This window comes from Typopeltis vanoorti, chromosome 11, assembly GCF_054136105.1.
Source record: "Typopeltis vanoorti isolate ZY-2024b chromosome 11, IOZ_Tvanoo_1.0, whole genome shotgun sequence".
NCBI lineage: Eukaryota > Metazoa > Arthropoda > Arachnida > Uropygi > Thelyphonidae > Typopeltis > Typopeltis vanoorti.
Window position 1 is genome coordinate 68,044,966 of NC_143559.1, and position 23,372 is coordinate 68,068,337.

The 23,372-nt window shown below is 35.6% G+C and overlaps 1 protein-coding gene across 1 annotated transcript in view; it reads left to right on the plus strand.

The window, feature by feature from the left end:
* Positions 1 to 23,372, plus strand: part of LOC150101694 (HAUS augmin-like complex subunit 3) — a 203,207-nt gene that overhangs the window by 18,409 nt on the left and 161,426 nt on the right. The window contains exons 3-4 of the mRNA XM_090400697.1: positions 7,639 to 7,740; positions 17,147 to 17,221. Of these exons, the coding sequence (XP_090256823.1) occupies positions 7,639 to 7,740; positions 17,147 to 17,221 (177 nt within the window). The remainder of the gene's footprint in view (positions 1 to 7,638; positions 7,741 to 17,146; positions 17,222 to 23,372) is intronic.

The window sequence follows — 23,372 nt, forward strand, 5'->3', positions numbered from 1 at the left end:
ATTAACATTAAAACTGTAACCCCACTCATTGGTCCAAGCTAAAAGTCTATTCAAATCTTCCTGTAGAGAATTAACATCAGCACTACTTAATAATTCTACTTAACTTTGCATCATCGGCAAACATTTGAAAATCCTCAGTCAATCCACATGAAATATCATTAACAAACAAGTTATCATAAAGCACAAGCAGATTGCTGAAACAAGAGCTGACCTTCACAAATCCATGCTGCCCATCATAGAGAATCTCATGTTCATTAACCCAATCATGTATTTTATTTCTAATTGATTTTTTCAACACTTTGATCAAGAACAGAACCCTGAGGCACACCATTAGTCACCTTCCTTTTCTGAGACACAGTTCCATCATACAGAACTTGCTGGTATCATTCCGAGAGCCAATCTCTGATTCATCTAACCAATATACTATCTATTCCAATCCTCTGCAGCTTGTACACCATCTTATCATGTGGTAATCTATGAAATGATTTTGCAAAGTCCAAGAATATCACCGTATGTGATTCTCCCTTATCCAGCACATTTGTCACCTTATCATAAAACATAAGCAGATTGCTAAAACAAGACCTGCCATTCACAAATCCATGCTGACCATCATAGAGAATCTTATTTCATCAACCCAATTCTGTTTTTTATTTCTAACCAATTTTTCAAACACTTTGATTACAACTGCAGATATACAACCCGATCTATAATTGAGAGGTATTATTTTGCCTTCTTTCCACTCCTTAGGAACCTTCCCCACTTCAAGACTTTCATTAAATAACCTGGTCAGGGGCATGGCTAACTCTTTTGCACATTCTTTAAAAATATGTGGTGATATGTCATCCATTCCCACAACCTTATTAACATCTAACTCGAGTAACACTTGATACACCTCTGATTCTTTTGCCTTTAATTCAGCTAATTTTTGCCTCCCTTGTACATGTTGCACAGCATCATTCATACCACTATGATATACACTGCTGAAGTGTATATAATTGCTAAATAATTCCACTATATCATTTGCTATAGTTAATCTGCTACCATAACTATCCACCATCAACCTGCCATAATTATTTTTCCTCTTGCTTGCCACATAGCAGAAAAATTCCCTTGGATTAGCTTTGACTTAACTGGCCATTCTACTTTTTCTTTTTTTAGCCATGCTTGTCACTTTTCTAGTCTGCACTTTATGCAAGTAAACTGTCTTGTACTTCCTCCATAACTTCTTTTGTCACGCTGCTTACTTGATTTCATTGTTCATCCATTTCACTCCTACTCTGTTTATTCGCTTAACTCTTGGTATGCAGTTATGCATTGCTTGTGTTAGATGCTGCCTTATCATTTCCCATGACATCTTTTCTACACAATTCATCAATCCAATTCATTAATGCTAGTTGACTACAGAGCTTCTGATAATCACCCTCCTCACAATTCCACATATAAACCTTCTTGGTAACTTTTTCCTGTTTGACTACCTTCCAAACCAATACTTTACAATCACTTTCACCAATAGGTGGCAGTGTTGATACCTCATTCACAACCACATCCTATGAGGATACCACCAAATCTGATACTGATAAACCTCATGTTGCTTCCATCACATGCTGCTTTAGATAGATATCCTGCAGAAACTCAACAAATTCACTTTTCTTGTTACTATACACTATCTCTTCTTTCCAATCCACATTCCTATAATTAAAATCTCCCATTAGGAAAATCTTCCTTATACTTGCCCAACTAATTTGGCTAAACATTACACAATCAATACTCTTCACATTCCCTGGCCTATAACAGTACATCCTATTAGATATATTATTTTACTGATCTCAACTTCACACCAAACAGCTTCAAAATCTTCACACGTACTACTATTACTACTATTTTCCACTTTAACTCTTAAAAAGAACACAATTCCTCTGCTACCATTAACAATACCCCCCCTCCCCTCTTCTCTTCATCTTTCTATCCTTTTGGAAAATTCTATATCCCACCATTTAAAGTCCTGACAGTATATCATCCTCAGTCAACTAAGTTTCATTTATGCCAATTATCTTTGGGTCATACTGATTCAATCAGTGCTACAAACTCTGGCCTTTTATTTCTGATACTCTGTATATTAGTATACAAGCATAAAAATTCTCCACTCTCTCTGCTATAGTGCATTTCTCTCTTTGTCCTGACCATCCCCATTTCCGTGATTTACTCTGATTTTCATTTATATTCTTATCATCCCCCACCATTTTGCATTGCATCATTTTGCTCTGCTATAATCACTTCCTCACCTTTGTATCCATCCTCTTCCCATCATTCCGCAACCTGCTTCTCAATCTCTCTCTCTCTCTCACATTTAGTGCTATTAATTTCATATGAATCCTGTGTACTCTTAGTGAACAATTATCACTCCAAATGACCAACATCAAACCCATTCAAATGCATTCCATTAGCTTTGAATCATTCTAACTTCTCTTCGAATTCATTCCATACATTCTGAAATTGAACACTCTCTGGCTGACACAATTCAGCCATCTTGCTATTCAGTATCATTGCTCTCCTTCCCAGCTCACTACTGTCATATCTGGACAATCTTGTCCTTTCCTAATGACACTATTATTTCATTTGCTGCAACAACAACTTCAAATCCCTTTCCATCTTCTTTGTCTCATTATACAAGTTGTTTGTGCCTACCACTTATTCTGACACCTGTTTTTTCCTTCTATGCAAATCATCTGATATTTATTTTATTGTGCCACCTGTAAAACATGATTTGTTCACTTTATTTTTTACCACACCTTTCATGATTTAGTCACCAAATAAAGCAACCATATCATCTTTAGATACTTGCTTCTTCATATTAACTTCCTTGTCATTTACATTAGTTATGATCCTCTTTAACTGTTCAGTTTCTTCCTCCATACACATAACCTGACTCCTCGTTTTCATTAACTCTTGCCTAAGCTCTTCCATGTCACTTGAATTATTACTGTCGCAAGCACTTCCGTCCATTTTCTGATTATTCCTGGTAATACTGTTCTCATTTTTGGAATGTCCTAGCCCTTCATTGCACTTCTCACACATACTATAATACATTCCTTTTTATCGTTTGATCTAACACTCCATAAATCTTTAATGTTTTTGGACGTATACATAAAACAATTGTTGCATCTTATCCATACTTTCACAGTCACAGCATCTGGTGACCCACCATTCTCCATGTAAAGGTCTGCTCCTTACTCTCCTCCTGTACCCCCTACACTCTTACACCCACAACCTACTGCACACTCCAAAAGACAGTAGTAGTAGTAGTAGTAGTAGTAGTGATAAATGAATATGAAGTAAATTTAGTTTTGTGAGTATGAAGTTGAACTGTGAAGGGGTATTGAACAAAAGAGAACCTCATTTTTTGGTTGCTGATAAGGCAATATTTGTAATATGTTTATGCCAAGAGAGATATGAATTTAGAGTAATCCCAAGAAGAGAACTCTCATTTGTCTACAGATTTGGAAATAAAACAGGATTGAGTTTAACTAGCATTGAAATTAACAAAGTTATCAGAACACCCATAAAATGATTTCGAATTAGAATTTAAGATTTCAGAAGTAAATATTCTGGAAGCTTTAGTGATTTTAGTGACATCTGTCCAGGGAGTTTAAAGGTTTGAAAGCAAGAAGATCCTCTGTTGAACAATGATAGAATCATTGTTCAACAGAGGCAATTATCTTCATACTTATGAAATTTGTCAAAATGTTTCATAATACTTTCTCTGTACATTCTCAGACCTAATAACAGCTTTCTGTTGAAGAGTCAAACAGCACAGCATATTAGATATGCTATGCCATTTATTTTGCCTTCACACCAAATGGCTTCAAAGCTATTACATGCACTGACACCTATTCCCAACAATTTAAACACCTTTACACTAGCATTAATAGTACTCCTTCACTCTTGTCCTTTTTTCATTTGCAAGGTTATCTATACCCTCATTCTATTTCCATCTCTATAATGTGTTGAAATAAGTAGGATAGCATTATTATTATATCAATCTCCATGACTCAGCAGACTTATTATGGGAAGGTTCGCTTAATGATCAACATAGGTCCCATATTTATCATATGGGACCTTGCATCTTTAACACTCCCACCATTCACAATGCATTGTGATAATGTATTTCATTCACTGACAATTCTCTATTTAAAAGATCTACTCCTCACGACTTTCTTCACTACACCTTTACATATCTTTCAGAGAGGCTTCTTGTTCTTTCCATCATACGTTTTACACTTTTTATAAATCCCCTTGCTAACTTAAATGACTATCACATCACCTATTTTCTGCACTTTGCAATTTACATTCCTTTAACCTCTCTCTCTCTCTCTCGTGCGTGCACATGCACTCACACACGCATGCGCACACACACACACAGCCAACATTCCAGAGTCTTGATATTGCCTTGGTAACACGTTTGGTCCTTTCCCAATGTTACCACATCACAAAAAACTAGTGACCAATTTTGGCACAGCAGTCCTTATTTGGTGTGAATGATGCTTTATACAGTAACTCAGTCACCTTCTTATCTCTTCTTGTCTGTGTACTCCTTATTATAGCAGCAAGGCAATCTTTGCATCACTTGCAATATGCCTTCTAAACTTGAGTCATCATCTCAAATCTCAATCTTGTTCACCTCTTTGTATAGTTCCACCAAGATCTCTGTGTTCAAAGTGTGGCAGATTGCATTTATTAATATTAAAACTAACAACCCATATATTTGTCCAAGCTAGAAGTCTGTTCAAATCCTCCTGAAGGGAATTAACACCAGTAATTCTCCTCCACCAGTCACTAGCAGGACACCAATATAGACAAGTTTTTAATATATAATTTTCTATAAATAATTTATAAATTTTTTGCCCACACAGTAACAGACTAATAGGAGCTAAGGGGTGTCCTTTAAATCGCAAATTTTTTAAAATAAAAATATCTGTAACATTATACTGCAATTTTATCAATATTGGCACTGTAATAACAAAAAAATTGTTTTACACACAATTTTTAACACAATTTTCACACTTTTAGATAAGTTAATGTGAAGTTAATGTTTGATGTTGAGATGCTTGGTTTAAGTAATCCTGCTTTGAAAAAATTATAAATTTTTTTTTTTTTTTTTTTGAACTTTTGAATTCTGCTTTTTTTTTATAATTAACTCCCTAAAATTATGAAAATGTGTGTAATAAAACTTCCACAGAAAGTCACGCCACACAACAAAAGAACCAATTACAGTGCAATTGTTGTGATCACATTCTAATGTTTTATGACCAGTGACTCATTTATGTCAGCTAAATTACTACAGTGTTTTTCCAACATATGCTGGCCTATTTGCCAAAATTTGTTAAAAATAACAGGAAATTAATAACAAAAATAACCTGTTAATTTAATTATAAGCAAATCTTGGTTAAAATCATTTTAAAATTAACAGGGTGTTAATTTTCACCTGACATATTGACCGGAAATTTTTTCCGTTTAATCGAGGTCTGTTAAATCGAGGGTTTACTGTATTTACATTGGGAAACAGTGTTGATGATCTACTGAATGTCCCATTTTGTGCCAGAGCTTTTGCGAATTGTATGATTTTGAAAGTTTTTCCACTTAGTTATACTATAAGAGATGCCAAGAAATTATATTCCCAGTGTAATTATATTCCCTTTTATCCAAGTGTAAGTAAACAAAGTTTGTGTGTGAAGTCATATTTCCATACAAGTAGCCAAAAGGTGCCACACCTTAATACTAAAATACTGTGGACTAGAGATACATTAGAGAAAGATCACCTCTGCATTACTTCAACCTCGGTATCACTTCTGGATCTGACTCTCACTGATGAGACATCAATAAAGGTCGAAACCAGTCTGGGTAGTGACACTTCCCATAATGCATAGCATTAGTCATGTCCATAAGGATATGTGCTTTGCATTATGGGATACTAAGGCAAGTGATGCAAAGTCATTAGCCTCTAAACGACTTGCCCAGTCCTGAAATTACTCAATGAGCAAACTTTGTCTGCTTACACTTGGATATAGGATTAAACCAAGAATATATATAATTTCCTGGCATCGTTAATTTATTGTATGCTTATAGTTGAAGATGGTTGGAACTTGTGTATAAATAATAAATTAATAAACAATTAATAAATAAATAAATAATTAAATAAAATAAGTTATTTCAGAAGAGCCCATGTAGCTCAGTGGATGTGGCGTTTGCTCACCACGGCACTTGGCCGCAGGAAGGAAGACTTGGTTTCGAGTCTAGTCGGTGACTAGAGGAAATTTTTCTAAGCCTTTTTCCGACCAGTTCCTGAGTTAGTCGATCTCTGGCACGGGCAAGCGGGTTTTTCCTCCCGGAAACTCGGGTTTTTCGTCCCGGAAACTCAAGAAAATCGACCGTAGAACCCACATTATTTCAGACATTAAATATATTGTGTTAGGGACCACGAGATGGCGGCATATTTGAGCCATCTCTCTTCACTGTGTACCCAAGCAGTACACAGTGAAGAGAGATTTTACTGATGTATAATTTTATACATCAGTAAAAAAGCAATCAGTCAAATTGACGTGAATTTTGTAGTGCGGGTTGCATAACCTACACGACATCGCCTTGGGCCATCTATCTCTGATTGGTACCAGTGGAGATTGAACTGCCCACTCAGTCTCCAAAAGTTAGATAGGGCTAAATGGCCTCACCTACTCCCTGTATACGGGAATAAAAAGGCATTAGCTGATTTTTTTTTTGATTTTTTTTTATTTAAGTTATTTCAGCCTTTCTTTGGTTGATTCCAGAAAAATAATTACCCAAGTGATTACTTTTTCCAATTTTTATGTGTATTATATGGCTCTGTTTAAAAATCATATTAAAATTCAATGATAATCTAATCTCCCCCACAAAGCATAAACCATATGTGTTTCCCACATAAAAGGGTATGCATGAAGCATAGATATTTTTCATTCAACCTTTATGCTTTCCATATTTCAAATTATATTAATTGATAACTTAAAGTATTCAAAGTTATCCTACAGTTAATTGCAATGGACACGTTAAGATAAGTGCTGATGTGCTATGGATTTTTAAAATTTTATACATCAGTAAAAAAGCAATCAGTCAAATTGACATGAATTTTGTAGTGCGGGTTGCATAACCTACACGACATCACACCCAACCTAAATGGGCATGCGATGCCACTGATCAAGACATATAAGCTGGTAAGGAGTTAAATGGGTGGAGAACAAGAAGCCATCTCTGGAAGCTGTATAAGGAGGGTAGGAGTAAGGGATGAGGAGTAGGTTTTTTTGCATTCGAGTCAATGGTTTAATGAGTTGTGTGTGTGATGGAGGACCCCCTGTGTCATCATGTTTGTCATCCTTATTTGACTCCGTAGAAGTCTGATGATAATAATAATATTAAAACATTAGTATTAAAAGTTGGATGTATTCAAAAAACAATAGCTTCCCAACTTCAGCCATTCATAGTCCAGCATTAGAGGCTATTCAAACTATTGTTAAAGATTATTATTGGCATTTATACAATATATGTATTTGATGATTAAATAATATCTATTTAAAACAAACATTTATTTTTTATATATTATATTTTTTCTAGATACAAAGCACTTGAGTTATCATCACAGGGTATTTTAGATAATGAAAATTTACAAAAATTACTAAGTAGTATTAATCCGAAAGGTACACCATCAAAAAACAGGTGAGTTCAAATTAAGCTGGTTTTACTACATTTCTGACTATAATTTAATGTAGTGAATTTCATTTATTGTTACACTGATATTATTGGACTTTAACTAGGGCAATATTTCTAATAGTCTGGTAATAGTTAATTCAACATGGCACTTGCTATAATAGTGAGTGTTGATTATATTTTGAAATGGTCATTCCTAGTGAAATCTGAACGGATGTAAAGCTACATAATTTTGGATTTTGTTGAAAGCAAGTTATTTTATTTAATTTTTTTTTTTAAACTGGAAAAAAAAAAAAACTTTTTTTCAAATTTTTCCTGATATCCTATTAATTTTGGCAGTGATTTTTATTTGGTGGATCCACAGAAAATTTTCTGAAAACACAACAAAAGGATGAATAAAATTTATTAAAAAGCCATATATTTCAATCTGAAAATCACTGATCATCTTCAATGCCATTAGGTAATAGAATACAAGGTAGAACTAGAACAATGGACAAATTTAAAGCAGCGAAAACCATGTGATGCTATACATGAGAGCACAAAGCAAAAACTCAGGAAACATAATATTATTAGCTAGTGCTTCATTGTATTATTAAAAAATTAATATGTGTGTGATTAGAATAAGACTTTCCCATATTTTTGAAAGTGAAAGGGTCGGGTTTCACTTTCAAGTTTGGATGATAGAACAAAGCTTCAACACTTCCTTTAAATAAACTCATAAGATTTAATAGAATAAAAATAGCACAAATAAATAATTAATCATGCATTTATTTAATCCTATATTTTGTCTTAGTCATCACTGAGTAATTGTCAGGGAGACAATATTAAAATTATAAAAACTCACACAAAATTGCACAAAACAGTAAGCTGAAAAGATTTGACTGAAAGCCTAAAGTCCTATGAGCGGCACCCTCTATGGGTGCTGTCGGCAGGGAGGCCTAAGAATTAAAGTTTCCCAACTCTTGGGAAGTTTAAAACAACCATATTTATTAAGATTAGGATTTTTTAATCTGCTGCTAATCCTAAACACCATCATTAGGAAGCCTGGCCTTGCATATCATGAAATAGATACTGACCACAATACCTTATGGTCCTGGAAACACTCACTCCAACAGTATCACCATAAATTTGAACATTTATTTAAAAAAGCACTGAAGTCTTGTTCCATTATCTAAACTTGAATCGGAGTGGCTGCTTCTCAGTTTCAAATCACACATAATTATATATATATATATATATAAAATATTATTGTATCATATATATATATATATATATATATATATATATATATATATATTTTTTTTTTTTTTTTTTTTTTTTTTCGGTATACAAACAGAACTCTGGTCTAGCAATGGGCAGGCCTCTTTTGCCAGTTTTAGTAAATCTTTATATGGAAACACTTGAAAACTAGGTCCTAGAAGAACACCATAAAATTTTTTTTTCACATTTGGCATCCATTGGTGCTGTACCTCACCATGTTTTGACAGATGCCCTTTCCATACAGTGTAAGTAGGACAATCATAAACTTCCATGGTAGGATTCAAACCTGCAGCCTCTTGGCTGGAGAGTGAATATGCTAACCACTCAGCCAACCAGGCTGACTAGAATACCATCATAAAATAAAATTATGGAAAAGGTATGTTGATGATATGTTCTTAGTCTGGAAAACCATGGACTACCTTCACTTCTGCTTTTTCATGAATATCGGAATCATTCAACACCCTAACATAAAATTCACCTATGAATTATAATCTAATGGTTCACTCCCATTTCTGGACCTTCTACTAACTAAGGAATTGAATAAATTAAAAGTCTCTATATTTTGAAAGCACACACATATTGATAGATATCTACATGCCTCATCCTATCATTATAGACCTCAAAAATTATAGACCTTTCCACACTAAGAGCAAGAGCCCATTGACTCATCACTGACAAGGATGAACTAGCCAAAGAACTTCAACATTTAAGAAAAACTTTCCTTCAGAATGGCTATAGTGTGCATACCATCTTCATTCTACTCAACTGACATGAGACCAGAGAAATTTCTAATCAAGAAGAAAACAGAGGATTCATCATGCTCCCATATGTTAGCTCTGTGTCCATAAAACTAGCCAAAATACTTAAGGAATATAAAATCAAAGTAGTATTTACCCACTTTACTAAGATGAGATCTATTAAGATCTGCAAAACCTTGACATTGCATACTTCAATATCCAGGTGTTTATTGTTATTGTTAAGAGATACCTCCAGGGCGTCACAGACTCATTGAGGGAGGCCACATACTACACGCACACCAGCTATCATACTTATTCTTGAATTCATTCACACTGCTTGCACTCTCAACATCCAATGGCAATTTATTCCAATCATGCACCACCCTCTGAGAGAAAAATCTACCCCTCACACTCTTTTTAGCGGCATTCATTCTCATCTTCCAAGGATGCCCTCTCATTCTCTACCCTCCATAAAGCGAAAAATTCCATCAATTGAAATCCTGTATGACCTGTTCAGAAGTTTGTAAGTCTCAATCATATCAGCGCCCTTAATAGAGTAGGAGTGAAATGGATGTGTAATCTAATTAAGTAAGAGATTTGTAAGAAAAAGATGATGTGGAAGGACTACCGTGTGCATAAGTATGATGCCAGTCATGAAAATTATAAGCAGCAGGACAGAAGAGTCTAAGCAACTGTAGCATGGAAAGTCTGAGTATGAATAGAAGGTGAGTATGGAATAGAAACTCTGCAAGCTAAAGACAACCCAAAAGAATTCTATCAATGAATCAATATGAAAGAAAACTATTGAATGCACATGGTATGCAGGTGACAGATGCAGAAGAAATCGTTCAACTAATGAGTGGCCATTTTTCTAAAAGCTATCAGCCTGGTGTATATAACATTGAGCTCACAGCTCCCTCTTCAGTGGATGAAGAAACTCAGGTGTATGAGAAGGAGATTCTAGAGCTCTTTCACAAACTGAATAAGAAATCTGCAATGGGCACCGATGATATTAGCACGGATGCTAAAAGAATGTTCAGCGGGAGTGGCTATTCCTTTAATCATCATCATCAAATTCCTCAAGGGGTGTACAGGATATGATAGTACTACATGAAAAATTTACATCATTACTAACTTCCTATCTACAATTTTCCTCCAAATCAGTCTGTTACTTGTCAAGACTCCAACATTACCAGATCTTATATCGTCTAAGCCGCTTTGTACCGTATCAATCCACCTATATCTTGGTGTTCCTCTGGGTCGTTTTCCTGCTAACTTGGCAGAGAAGACTTGTTTTCTAATCTTTCCTCACCCATTCTGTTTAAGTGACCATACCACCTGAGATTAGCTCTGCCAATGCATTCCTGGATGCTGACAATGTCAAGTTCTTTCCTAATATAATCGTTTTTAAATATGATATTGCCATTGATGCCATCTGTTCACGCCTCTAATCTTTCTCAGGACTCTCATATCTGCAGTCTCTAATCTTTGGTCAAGTGTTTTACTTCTGACCCAGCTCTCAGATCGATAAGTTAAAACAGGTTTGAACTGTCTTGTATACAGCTAATTTAGTGTTCCACTAATTTCTCTCCTATTCCATATGAATTTATTCATTTGACTTCCTACCATACCAGCTTTGTTGATTCTGTTGTCTATTTCAATATTTAATTTACCATCTTCACTAAAAATCGTGCCTAAGTAGCGGAAATGTTTTACTTGTTCCACAGGTTCTCCATTCACAACACAGTTGACATTTTCAGTGATTTTGCCTATTTTCATTGTCTTTGTCTTTTTAATGCTGACATTCATACCATATCTATTACAACAGTTATTCAGTTTAGTCAGAGAATCTTGCAGACTTGCAGCGGATTTATTTAGAAGTATAACATCATCCGCATAAAGCAAAGAGCTGACATTAACATCTCCAATTTTGATATCAGGTTTAATACCACATTCCTTCATAATGTGATCCATATAGATAATGAATAACAGAGGGGATAATGTACATCCTTGTCTCACACCAGATTTAACATTAAACCATCTTCCTGTACTTCCTTCAATTCTAACTGCTGACTCACAACTCAAATAAAGACTAAGTATTGCTTGATATAATGCCCCATTGACACCATATAACTGCAGCGTATTGAATAGCTTCTCTCTTGGCACCTTGTCATATGCCTTTTCCAAATCGACAAAACTTAAATACAGATCTTTGTTATATTCCCATGCTTTCTCGACTATTTGTCGTAAAGTGAAGATCTGATACTGACAGCCTCTATTTGGCCTGAATCCAGCTTGTTCTTCACCAAGCTTTTCTTCCACAATTCTTCCACAAGAAAAGAAGAATTCTTTTCTTGTGGAAGAAAAGAAGAATTCTTCTTTTCTTCCACAACCGTTTCTCAAGTCTACTTGCATATATCTTACCAGGAACACTCAGTAGGGATATACCTCTGTAATTCTCACATTCAATTTCATTTCCTTTTTTTTATATATGGGTACTATGAGAGCTCTACTCCAATCATCTGGAATTCATCCCTCTGTCCAAGCATTCTGAACTATGCAGTGGCTGCACTGCATAGTTCATTCTTTTTTACCATAGGTAATTCTTTTTTACCACCATACTTCAGCATTTCTGGTTGAATATCATCTACTCCTGCTGCATTTCCACATTTCAAGCCTTTGATGGCTTTTTCTACTTCAAGTATGGATAAGTATTCCTGACTGCATCCCTGGTCAGAGTTTTTTATAACTGTGCTGTCATCATTGCTTATTTCATTTAGCAAATTTTCAAAGTAATTACTCCATACTTCCAGGATATCTTTTTCTTCCGTTTTTATGTCACGTTTATCATCTCTAACTCCTTTTACAGCACTCTCTCCTTCATTCCTAAGCTTCTTCAACAACCTCCAGAATATCTTACCACCTTCTTGAAATTTTTTTCTATGATCTTGCCAAAGTCCTCCCATGACTTTTGTTTAGCTAGTTTTACACAATGTTTAGCTTTCTTTTATTCATCTCTGTATTCTCTGAGAGCACAAGCTGACTTAATTGCCAGGAATTTTTGTTATGCTCTCTTCTTTTCCTTCGCTGCCTCTTTAACTTCCTGTGTACACCATGGAGTTCTAATTTTTCTATCCTTGCAGACAACTTCACCACATGCCTCTTTAGCTGAATCAATCAGGGTTTTCTTCAAGGCTTGCCATTGAATCTCCAATGTTTGGTTCCTATTCTCAAACTCTTTCATTTTTCCTTCAATAATCTTTGTATATTTTAGTCTACAGTTCACATCTGAGAGCTGCTCAACTTTTATTCGCTTTAAAACTTTCTTACATGTTATTCTTTTCAATATGAAATTCAATTTTATCCTTCTCAAGACCAAATAGTGATCACTTCCAATTTCAAATCCTCTGTACACTCTGGTGTCCTGCACCAGGGAGAAAACATCACTATCAACAATAACATAGTCAATGTTATTGTTGATAGTGATGACTTATTCCTTGCCTCTTCTCTCCATGTGAATTTGTGCACATTTTTATGTTGGTGTTAGTAATAACCAGTCCACGTCATGAGCAGAAATCCAACAGGTATTTGCCATTATTATTAGCTTTACTCTTTTCTCCAAATTTTCCCAAAACATTTTTGTATGTCTGGCAATCACTTCCTACTGTGCTATTTAGATCCCCAACAAGGACCAACTTTTTCATTGTGTCAGTAGCTTTCTCTAGATCCTCAAAAAATTCCTCCACTTCTACCTTAGTAGAACCTTCTGTGGGATCCTAGGCACAAATAAGTCTCATTATCCAGTTCCCCATTCTGATATTTGCCCAAATCACTCTACTTGACACTGCCTGCCATTCAAGAAGATGAGCCTCATATTTTCTGTTGAATACTATGGGCTACTCCTTCTTTTCCTTGATTGTCATTGCCTGAATATAACATTTTGTATTTATTGCTCAGAAAGATCTCACCAGTTTTTGTCTTTTTCTAATTCCTCCGCTAGCTCTATTTCTTTGCCATTCAGGCTTCTTATGTTGATAGTTCCGATCTTTAACTCTGGTGATGTTGAGTTGGGGTGTGTTTTCAGATTTGTTCCAGTAGCTGACTTTTTGCTGTTCACCCTGGTTCCCTTGGCGAAAACAATGCGGGGGCCTTGTTTAACCAGGCGACACCCCAGCCGGCATGAAATTTTGTCATGTTGTACCATCATTTTGTATTTTGGTTTAACCGATAGGAATACAATTTGGTCAGCTAAATCCCAAATTGCCAGCCCATCCTCTTTTGTTCAGCATCCAGGTAGATACCCAACAGGGTGCACCACGAGAAGGTGAGGATTGGACATTAGGTTAGAAGCTCTTGGTCGGTTCTCCGCATTCCTTTAAAGGCTATGTGGAGGTCTCCTCTCAGTTATACAGCTTTGACCCTTAAGCACCCCAACCAGGCTATATAAATTGAGACTCAGAACACGGAAGATTCCATAGGGAAGGAAAGAATGTATGGTAATCCCATTGCACAAGGGTGGTGCAAAGATTGATGTATCCAACTAACGTCTTGTCAGCATCTTTGGAGTGGTAATAATCTTTGGATTATTACCACTCCAGGGATGCTGACAAATTATTACCACACATTTTGGAAAAGCTGGTTAGGACTAGCATACTGAAATGGATGAAAACTATACTCTGCAATGAACAGCATGGGTTTACTAAGGGAAGGTCATGTTTGAGCAATTTGCTCACATTCAGTAATAATGTTGGCATTGAGTTAGACAAGGAGAATGGATACACTAGATAATTTTGAATTTTGCTAAGGCTTTTGACAGAATACAGCATGGATAAGAGGCTGGCTGACAGATATCAAAAGTTGTGTATTGGGATGTGAGTCTGGAAGATTGAAGGTAATCAGTAGTGTGGCACAAGTATCAGTCCTTGGTCCATTGTTATTCAATTTATACATTAATAACATCAGGAAGGATTTGAACGACGACACAGCTATTTGTGGAGATGCAAATTAGGTAGGGTAAACAGGGGTGTGGTTAATATGCAGTACCTGCAGAATGAGTTGAATAGGCTGGAATCGTGCGCATTATGCACTTTGGCACGATGAGATATCCAGTATCATATTATACTGGAGATAACACTTTTATAGTTTCTGTATTTGGCTTTGAAATGATGTTGGATTTAATATCCATTTAATTTATATAATATCGCTGAAGGTGAAGCCTTTTGGCTCTTTATTTTAGTAAATTCTTTATGCACCAACTGAGAGTTTGCTTCCAGAAAATTAACCTCTCTGACACTTCAGTTTCCTTACTACCGAGAGTTTTTGCTCCCTTAGGTGGACATTCAAAGAGAAGGAAGTCCTTCTCTTTGAATTTTGCCCTTATTACAAGGCTTTGATAAGACCTCACTTAGACTATTGCATGCAGGTCTGTCTCCTAGTTTCTGTGGTGATTCTGACACAGTAGAGAGAGAGAGAGTGCAAAGAAGAGTGTTAAAAATGACATCAGAATTGTGGAATACTGATTATGAAGATAGATACAGAATTTGCAATCTGCACACACTACCCAACTGGAGAAAGCAGGGTGATATGATTGAGACTTAACATACTTCTGAAAAGGTCTTACAGGATTTCAGTACATAGAATTTTTCATTTTTTGGAAAGTGGGGAAAGGACATGAGGGCATCTTTAGAAATTGAGAATGAATGCTGTCAAGAGAGCTGAGGGCTAAATTTTTCTCTCATAGAGTGGTGTATGATTGGAATGGATTGCCATTTAATGTGGTGGTTGCTAATTGTATGAATGAATTCAAGAACAGATATGACAGCTGGTGCAGATATGTCTTCCCTCAATGAGTCCCTGGTTCCCTGGAGATCTTGCTTAATAATAATAATTAATGCTACACCAAATATAAGATATAGTTAACAATAAGCAGTTTATTTAATTCTTAACCTGTAGTAATTCATTAATTACATTAGTAATTTATGCATTACTAACAACATTTCATGAGTGAGATTCACATAAAAAAAATCATTAGTGCTTTGAATAGGCTTGCTTAGACTGTAGTTCTACTGCTGTTATATTATATCCAGTACCAAAGTTCATAATATAATAGCATGGTTTTAGTACACTACAAAGTTACCATTTTAATGCAATTACAGGAATGATGCATTGGGATGTGAGTCTGGAAGATTGAAGGTAATCAGTAGTGTGGCACAAGTATCAGTCCTTGGTCCATTGTTATTCAATTTATACATTAATGACATCAGGAAGGATTTGAACGACGACACAGCTATTTGTGGAGATGCAAATTAGGTAGGGTAAACAGGGGTGTGGTTAATATGCAGTACCTGCAGAATGAGTTGAATAGGCTGGAATCGTGCGCATTATGCACTTTGGCACGATGAGATATCCAGTATCATATTATACTGGAGATAATACTTTTATAGTTTCTGTATTTGGCTTTGAAATGATGTTGGATTTAATATCCATTTAATTTATATAATATCGCTGAAGGTGAAGCCTTTTGGCTCTTTATTTTAGTAAATTCTTTATGCGCCAACTGAGAGTTTGCTTCCAGAAAATTAACCTCTCTGACACTTCAGTTTCCTTACTACCGAGAGTTTTTGCTCCCTTAGGTGGACATTCAATGAATGTGAATGCTAGTCTTCCAGTTGGAAGACTAGCATTCACATTCCATTTAGGTTTTGATGAACCCAGTTTTATAAATAAGTGGAAAAGTTTTTCCTTTTGGAAACTTGAGTTTTTCTATCCCTGATAAATTGACCAGACCCAGTTAACTGACTTAGCAGATTGCAGGAATAGGAACCAACCATATTACTGTCAGATTTGGGTTTGAAAGTACATGGTACAGAGGGAGTGCATACAAGTGTTAAGAGATGAGGATAATTTTATATTTTTAAACAATCCCCTAAACATATTATGATACTTCGTTCAGTATATCTCTTCTTAAAACGTATGTACTTTAATTATTTTATTTATTGTTATAATTATTTCTCTCTCTTTCTCTCTTTTTCTCTGTGTGTGTGTGTGTGTGTGTGTGTGTGTGTGTGTGTGTGTGTGTGTGTGAGTGAGTGAGTGAGTGAACAATCTTCTTCTGAAAGGTTGTAGACACCTATAGCACATTAATGCTACATATGCATAAAGTTGATTAATTCCCACTTAAATGTAGGACAGATAGTAAAATAAGTTTATCAGCTTATTTAGTAATGTATACATGGTTTTTACTAAACCATGTATACGTTATAATAAGAGTTCTGTCACTTTACTTTGAGTCTGTTTTTTATTATGTATAAGATCTAGGTTGTTTCATGATTAAATGCTGTGTTGAGTTTTAAATTTTTAAGACAATAATAACATGAAGTTGTTTCTATGTTGATAAACCTAATGAATTATATTTACAGGAAAGAGCTAGAAGAAGAGCTGAAAAGTCTAGAAAAATGTATTTCCCGTTTGAATGTACAGAAAGATATCCTCAGGTAACTTGTTTTTGGAATTTCACATCAAATGTACTTTTCATGTGAAATTAAAAATTGGATTTATTTTATAAATACAACTCTGTGCAATAATATTCACACAAAATTTAACAATTTAGAAAACTGTAACTGTTCTGTAAAGTTGCATTTTTAATGATTGAAAATTTGATTTCATGTGGTATCATTGCAATAAAGAATAAGTCATGGCAGCTAGCGTGTGTGGCTTACTATTAAGAAGAGGGTCATTTTCATTTCCATAATGTGTTATGATTATGATAACACATTATGGAAATGAAAATGACCCTCTTCTTAATTGTATATTATCACTACACCAGCTGGTAGCTTTATTACAACAAATTCCTAATATGTATTCTCAAAGGGTGTACAGGATATGACGGTAATACTACATAACTACATTTGCAGTACAGTTATTACTAATTGTTAACTTACTATTAACAATTTTCTTCCAGATTAATCTGTTATTTGTGAGATCTCCATTTGGTCTTATCTGTCATCTCAGTCTTCTAAAGCACTTCTAACTGCATCAGACTTAGATCTTAGTCTTTTGCTGGATTTTTTTCCTGCCATCCTCACACAAATCACATGTTTTTACAGGCTTTCCTCTCATCTTCTGTATAAGTTACCATACTACCTTAGCCCGCTTGAACATTCTTGAATGCTAACGATATCAAGATCCTTCCTATTATCTTCATTTTTCATGTGATTCTGTCATTGATGCCATTAGTTCACTTCTCTAATTTTTCTCAGAGCTCTCAGAGGGGTGTTATGGTCCAAAACTGTATAATTCAGAGGAGACCTTCATGTAGTCTTTTAAGGAATACAGAGAACTGACTGGGGTTACTAACCTAATGTCCAATTCTCTCCTCTTCATGGTGCACTATTTTAGGTATCTACCTAAATACTGAATGCATGAGGATTGGCTGACAATTTGAGGATTTAGCTGACCAAATTGTATTCTTACTGGCTTAAATCACAATGTAAAACGATGGTACAACATGACAGAATTTTATGATGGCGGAACTGCTGTTTTCGTCAGGGAACCAGAGTGACCAACGAAAAGTCAGCTACTGGAACAATCACGGAATATGTCTCGACTTAACATCAACAGACTTCAAGATTTGCATTAGCAGAAGAATTAGATAAGTATCAGATTGACATAATTAGCATGACCGAAACAAAGAAGACAAAAACAGGTGAGCACTTTCTAAGCGACAAATACAAAATGTTATATTCAGGCAATGACAATCAGGGAAAAGAGGGAGTAGTCTTAGCATTCAACACTAAATATGAGGATAATCTTCTTAAATGGCAGTCAGTATCAAGTAAAGTGATGTGGGCAAATATCACAATGGGGAAATGGATAACAAGACATTTGTGCTTATGATCCCACAGAAGGTTCTACCAACAAAGAAATGAAGGAATTTTTTTTGAGGTGTTAGACAAGGTAGCTGGCACAATGAAAAAGGAAAAGCTGGTCCTTGTTAGAGATCTAAAGAATGGAGTAGGAAGTCTCTTTGATTATGTTGCATTTCATAGTGATGTTTTCCAAATGGTTCAGGACACAACAGTATACAGAGGATTTGATTTCGGGGCTTTCATTTTTTCCAGGGCTCAAATACAAGGGTGATCTGAAAAGTTCTCGGCCTAACAATGAAAAAACGAATTTATAATTTCAAATTTATTTTTATTTTTCAACATAATCTCCCTTAAGATTAATACATTTATTCCAGTGATGCTCCAGTGCCATTATCCTGTCCCTGTAGTGGTTCTCAGTAAGATCTACAAAATACTCCTCTACAGCTGTAGTCACCTCTTGATTCGAAGAAAAATGCTGACCAGCGAGGAAGAGTTTTAGTTTTGGGAAGAAATAGAAGTCAGAGGGAGCCAACTCTGCGGAATAGAGTGGATGTTCCAACAATTCATAGTGCAGATCCCTTAATTTTCCCATTGCCAAAACGCCTTTGTGGGCAGCTGCATTGTCCTGATGAAAGATGATTTTTTTCTTCTGCAAACTGGGTCTTTTCTCACAATGCTCCAGCATCTAGTCTGGTTAAAAGATCAGAATAATATTCCCCAGTTATTGTTTTACCCTTTTCAATATAATTAATAAACAAAATGCCTTTAGCATCCCAAAACACCGATGCCATGACCTTTCCTGCTGATGGAACCGACTTTGTCTTCTTTGGTGCTGAACAACCGGCTTCTGTCCACTGTTTTCACTGCTGTTTGGATTCTGGTGTGTAATGGTGAATCCAAGTCTCTTCCATAGTAATAAATCGACGCACAAAATCAGTTTTATTCTTGTTAAAACACTCCAAGCACTGTTCAGAGATTTTCATGCGAATGCATTTTTGATCTGCTATGAACAAGTGTGGCACCCATCCTGTGCAAAGCTTTTTCATTTGCAATTCTTCATGCAAAATATATCCTACACGTTCTTTTGAAATGCCTATAGTCTCAGCAATTTCAAGCACTTTGACTTGCCAGTCATCCAATACCATATCGTGCACTTGATCAATGATTTCTGATGTTGTTATACTTTTTGGACGTCCTTCAACACATTTAAACTCAGCAGTCCATTTCTTAATTGTCGAAAACGAAGAAGAGTTCCCATAAACTTTTATGAACTTCGAATGAATTTCTTTTGTCATTAAACCTTATATTACAAAGAATTTTATAACCGCACGATACTCGATTTTATCCATTTCAAGGAATACAGACAACACTTTTGCTTCAGGCAGCTGTTTAAAACAAACTACTTGATAGAATGACTTGCAATTTCAAATGAATGCTTATGACAGATGTACCAACTTGGAAAAAAAAAATCTTACTAATCGTGTTGCCATCTGTGGTCGAGGCCGAGAACTTTTCAAACCACCATCGTATACAAACATCATTCCAGAAAAAATGAAAGAGTTTGAAAACAAGGACCAAATTCTGAAGACTCAGTGACAAATGCTGAACAAAACATTGATTGGTTCATCCGGAGAGGTATGTGGTGAGATTATCTGTAAGAATAGAAAAATCAGAACTCCATGGCGGACTTCAGTTAAAAAGACAGTTATATAAAAGAAGAAAGCATACTGAAAGTTAGTAGCAAGTAAGTCAGCTTGTGCTCTTAGAGAATACAGAGAAAAACATAAAAAGCACTGTGTAAAACTAGCTAAACAGAAGTCATAGAAGACGTTCTGTGTTCTTATCAGAGTCCTCTTTGGTAAGAACATAGAAAATAAATATCAGAAGGTGGCAAAATATTCTGGAGGCTGCTGAAAAGCTTACAAATCCAGGAAAAAGTACTATAAAAGGAATCAGAGATGATAAAGGTAACATGAAAACTGAAGATAAAGATATTCTAGATGTCTGGAGTAATTACTTTGAATGACTGCTAAATGAAACGAGAGTGTTAGCACAGTGGTAGAAAACTCCCAACACGAATGCAGTCAGAAATACAATTCCATATTTAAAGTAGAAAAAGTAATCAGAAACCTGAAATGTTAAAGGCAGTTGGAGTAAATGAAATTCTGCTAGAAATGCTTAAATATGGATGTATAAAAGTTTTACAGTGGCTGCATTTCATAATTCAGACCTGGTCAGAGTGTCAAATTCCAGATGATTAGAACAGAGCTCTCATAGTACCATGTATAAAAAAAAAAGGGAAATAGAACTGAATGTGAGAATTACAGAGGTATTTCCCTACTGAGTGTTCCTGGTAATATTTATGTAAGTATTCTTGAGAAATGGCTAAGAAAAATTGTGGAAGGAAAGCTTGGTGAAGAACAAGCCGGATCAGGTCAAATAGAGGTTGTCAGGATAGGATTTTCACTTTAGGACAAATAGTTAAGAAATCTTCTGAATATAATAAGGATTTGTATTTAAGTTTTGTTGATCAGGAAAACACATGACAACGTGCCAAGAGGAAAGCTCTTCACGACACCACACTACAGTTATATAGTGTAAATGGGACATAATAATCAAACAATACATAGTCTCTGTTTAAGCTGTAAGTCATCATCATCATCATCATCATCATCAAATTCCTGCCATGTACCCTCAAGGGGTGTACAGGATATGACAGTACTACATGAAAAAATTACATCATTACTAACTTCCTATCTACAATTTTCCTCCAAATCAGTCTGTTACTTGTCAAGACTCCAACATTATCAGATCTTATATTTCTATCGTCTAAGGCACTTTGTACCGTATCAATCCACCTATATCTTGGTCTTCCTCTGGGTCGTTTTCCTGCCAACCTGGCAGAGAACACTTGTTTTGCTAATCTTTCCTCTCCCATTCTATTTAAGTGACCATACCATCTGAGATTAGCTCTGCTAACGCATTCCTGGATGCTGACAATGTCAAGTTCTTTCCTAATATTCTCATTTTTAATATGATATTGCCATTGATGCCATCTGTTCACGCCTCTAATCTTTCTCAGGACTCTCATATCTGCGGTCTCTAGTCTTTGGTCAAGTGTTTTACTTCTGACCCAGCTCTCAGATCCATAAGTTAAAATTGGTTTGAACACAGTCTTGTATACAGCTAATTTAGTGTTCCGACTAATTTCTTTCTTATTCCATATGAATTTATTCAATTGACTTCCCACGATACCAGCTTTGCTGATTCTGTTGTCTATTTCTATATTTAGTTTACCATCTTCAGTAAAAATTGTGCCTAAGTAGCTGAAATGTTTTACTTGTTCCACAGGTTCTCCATTCACAACACAGTTGACATTTTCAATGATTCTGCCTATTTTCATTGTCTTTGTCTTTTTATTGCTGACCTTCATACCATATCTATTACAACAGCTATTCAATTTAGTCAGAGAATCTTGCAGACTTGTAGCGGATTTATTTAGAAGTATAACATCATCCGCATAAAGCAAAGAGCTGACATTAACATCTCCAATTTTGATATCAGGTTTAATACCACATTCCTTCATAATGTGATCCATATAGATAATGAATAACAGAGGGGATAATGTACATCCTTGTCTCACACCAGATTTAACATTAAACCATCTTCCTGTACTTCCTTCAATTCTAACTGCTGACTCACAACTCAAATAAAGACTAAGTATTGCTTGATATAATGCCCCATTGACACCATATAACTGCAGCGTATTGAATAGCTTCTCTCTTGGCACCTTGTCATATGCCTTTTCCAAATCGACAAAACTTAAATACAGATCTTTGTTATATTCCCATGCTTTCTCGACTATTTGTCGTAAAGTGAAGATCTGATCCTGACAGCCTCTATTTGGCCTGAATCCAGCTTGTTCTTCACCAAGCTTTTCTTCCACAATTCTTCTCAACCGTTTCTCAAGTATACTTGCATAGATCTTGCCAGGAACACTCAGTAGGGAAATACCTCTGTAATTCTCACATTCAGTTTTATTTCCCTTTTTATATATGGGTACTATGAGAGCTCTACTCCAATCATCGGGAATTCGTCCCTCTGTCCAGGCTTTCTGAACTATGCAGTGCAGCCACTGTAGACTCTTATACCACCATACTTCAGCATTTCTGGTCGAATATCATCTACTCCTGCTGCCTTTCCACATTTCAAGCCTTTGATGGCTTTTTCTACTTCAAGTATGGATATGTATTCCTGATTACATGCCTGGTCAGTGTTTTTTATCACTGTGCTGTCATCACTGCTTGTTTCATTTAGCAGTTTTTCAAAGTAATTACTCCATACTTCAAGGATATCTTTTTCTCCTGTTTTCATTTCACCTTTATCATCTCTAATTTCTTTTACAGCACTCTTTCCTCCATTCCTAAGCTTCTTCAACAACCTCCAGAATATTTTGCCACCTTCTTGATATTTATTTTCTATATTCTTGCCAAAGTCCTCCCATGACTTTTGTTTAGCTAGTTTTACACATTGTTTAGCTTTCTTACATTTGTCTCTGTATTCTGTAAGAGTAAAAGCTGACTTATTTGCCAGGAACTTTTGATATGCTTTCTTCTTTTCCTTCACTGCCTCTTTAACTTCCTGTGTCCACCAGGGAGTTCTGATTTTTTTTATCTTTGCACACAACCTCACCACATGCCTCTCTGGCAGAATCAATCAATGTTTTCTTCAGAGTTTGCCACTGAATCTCAAAGGTTTGATTCCTGTTCTCAAACTC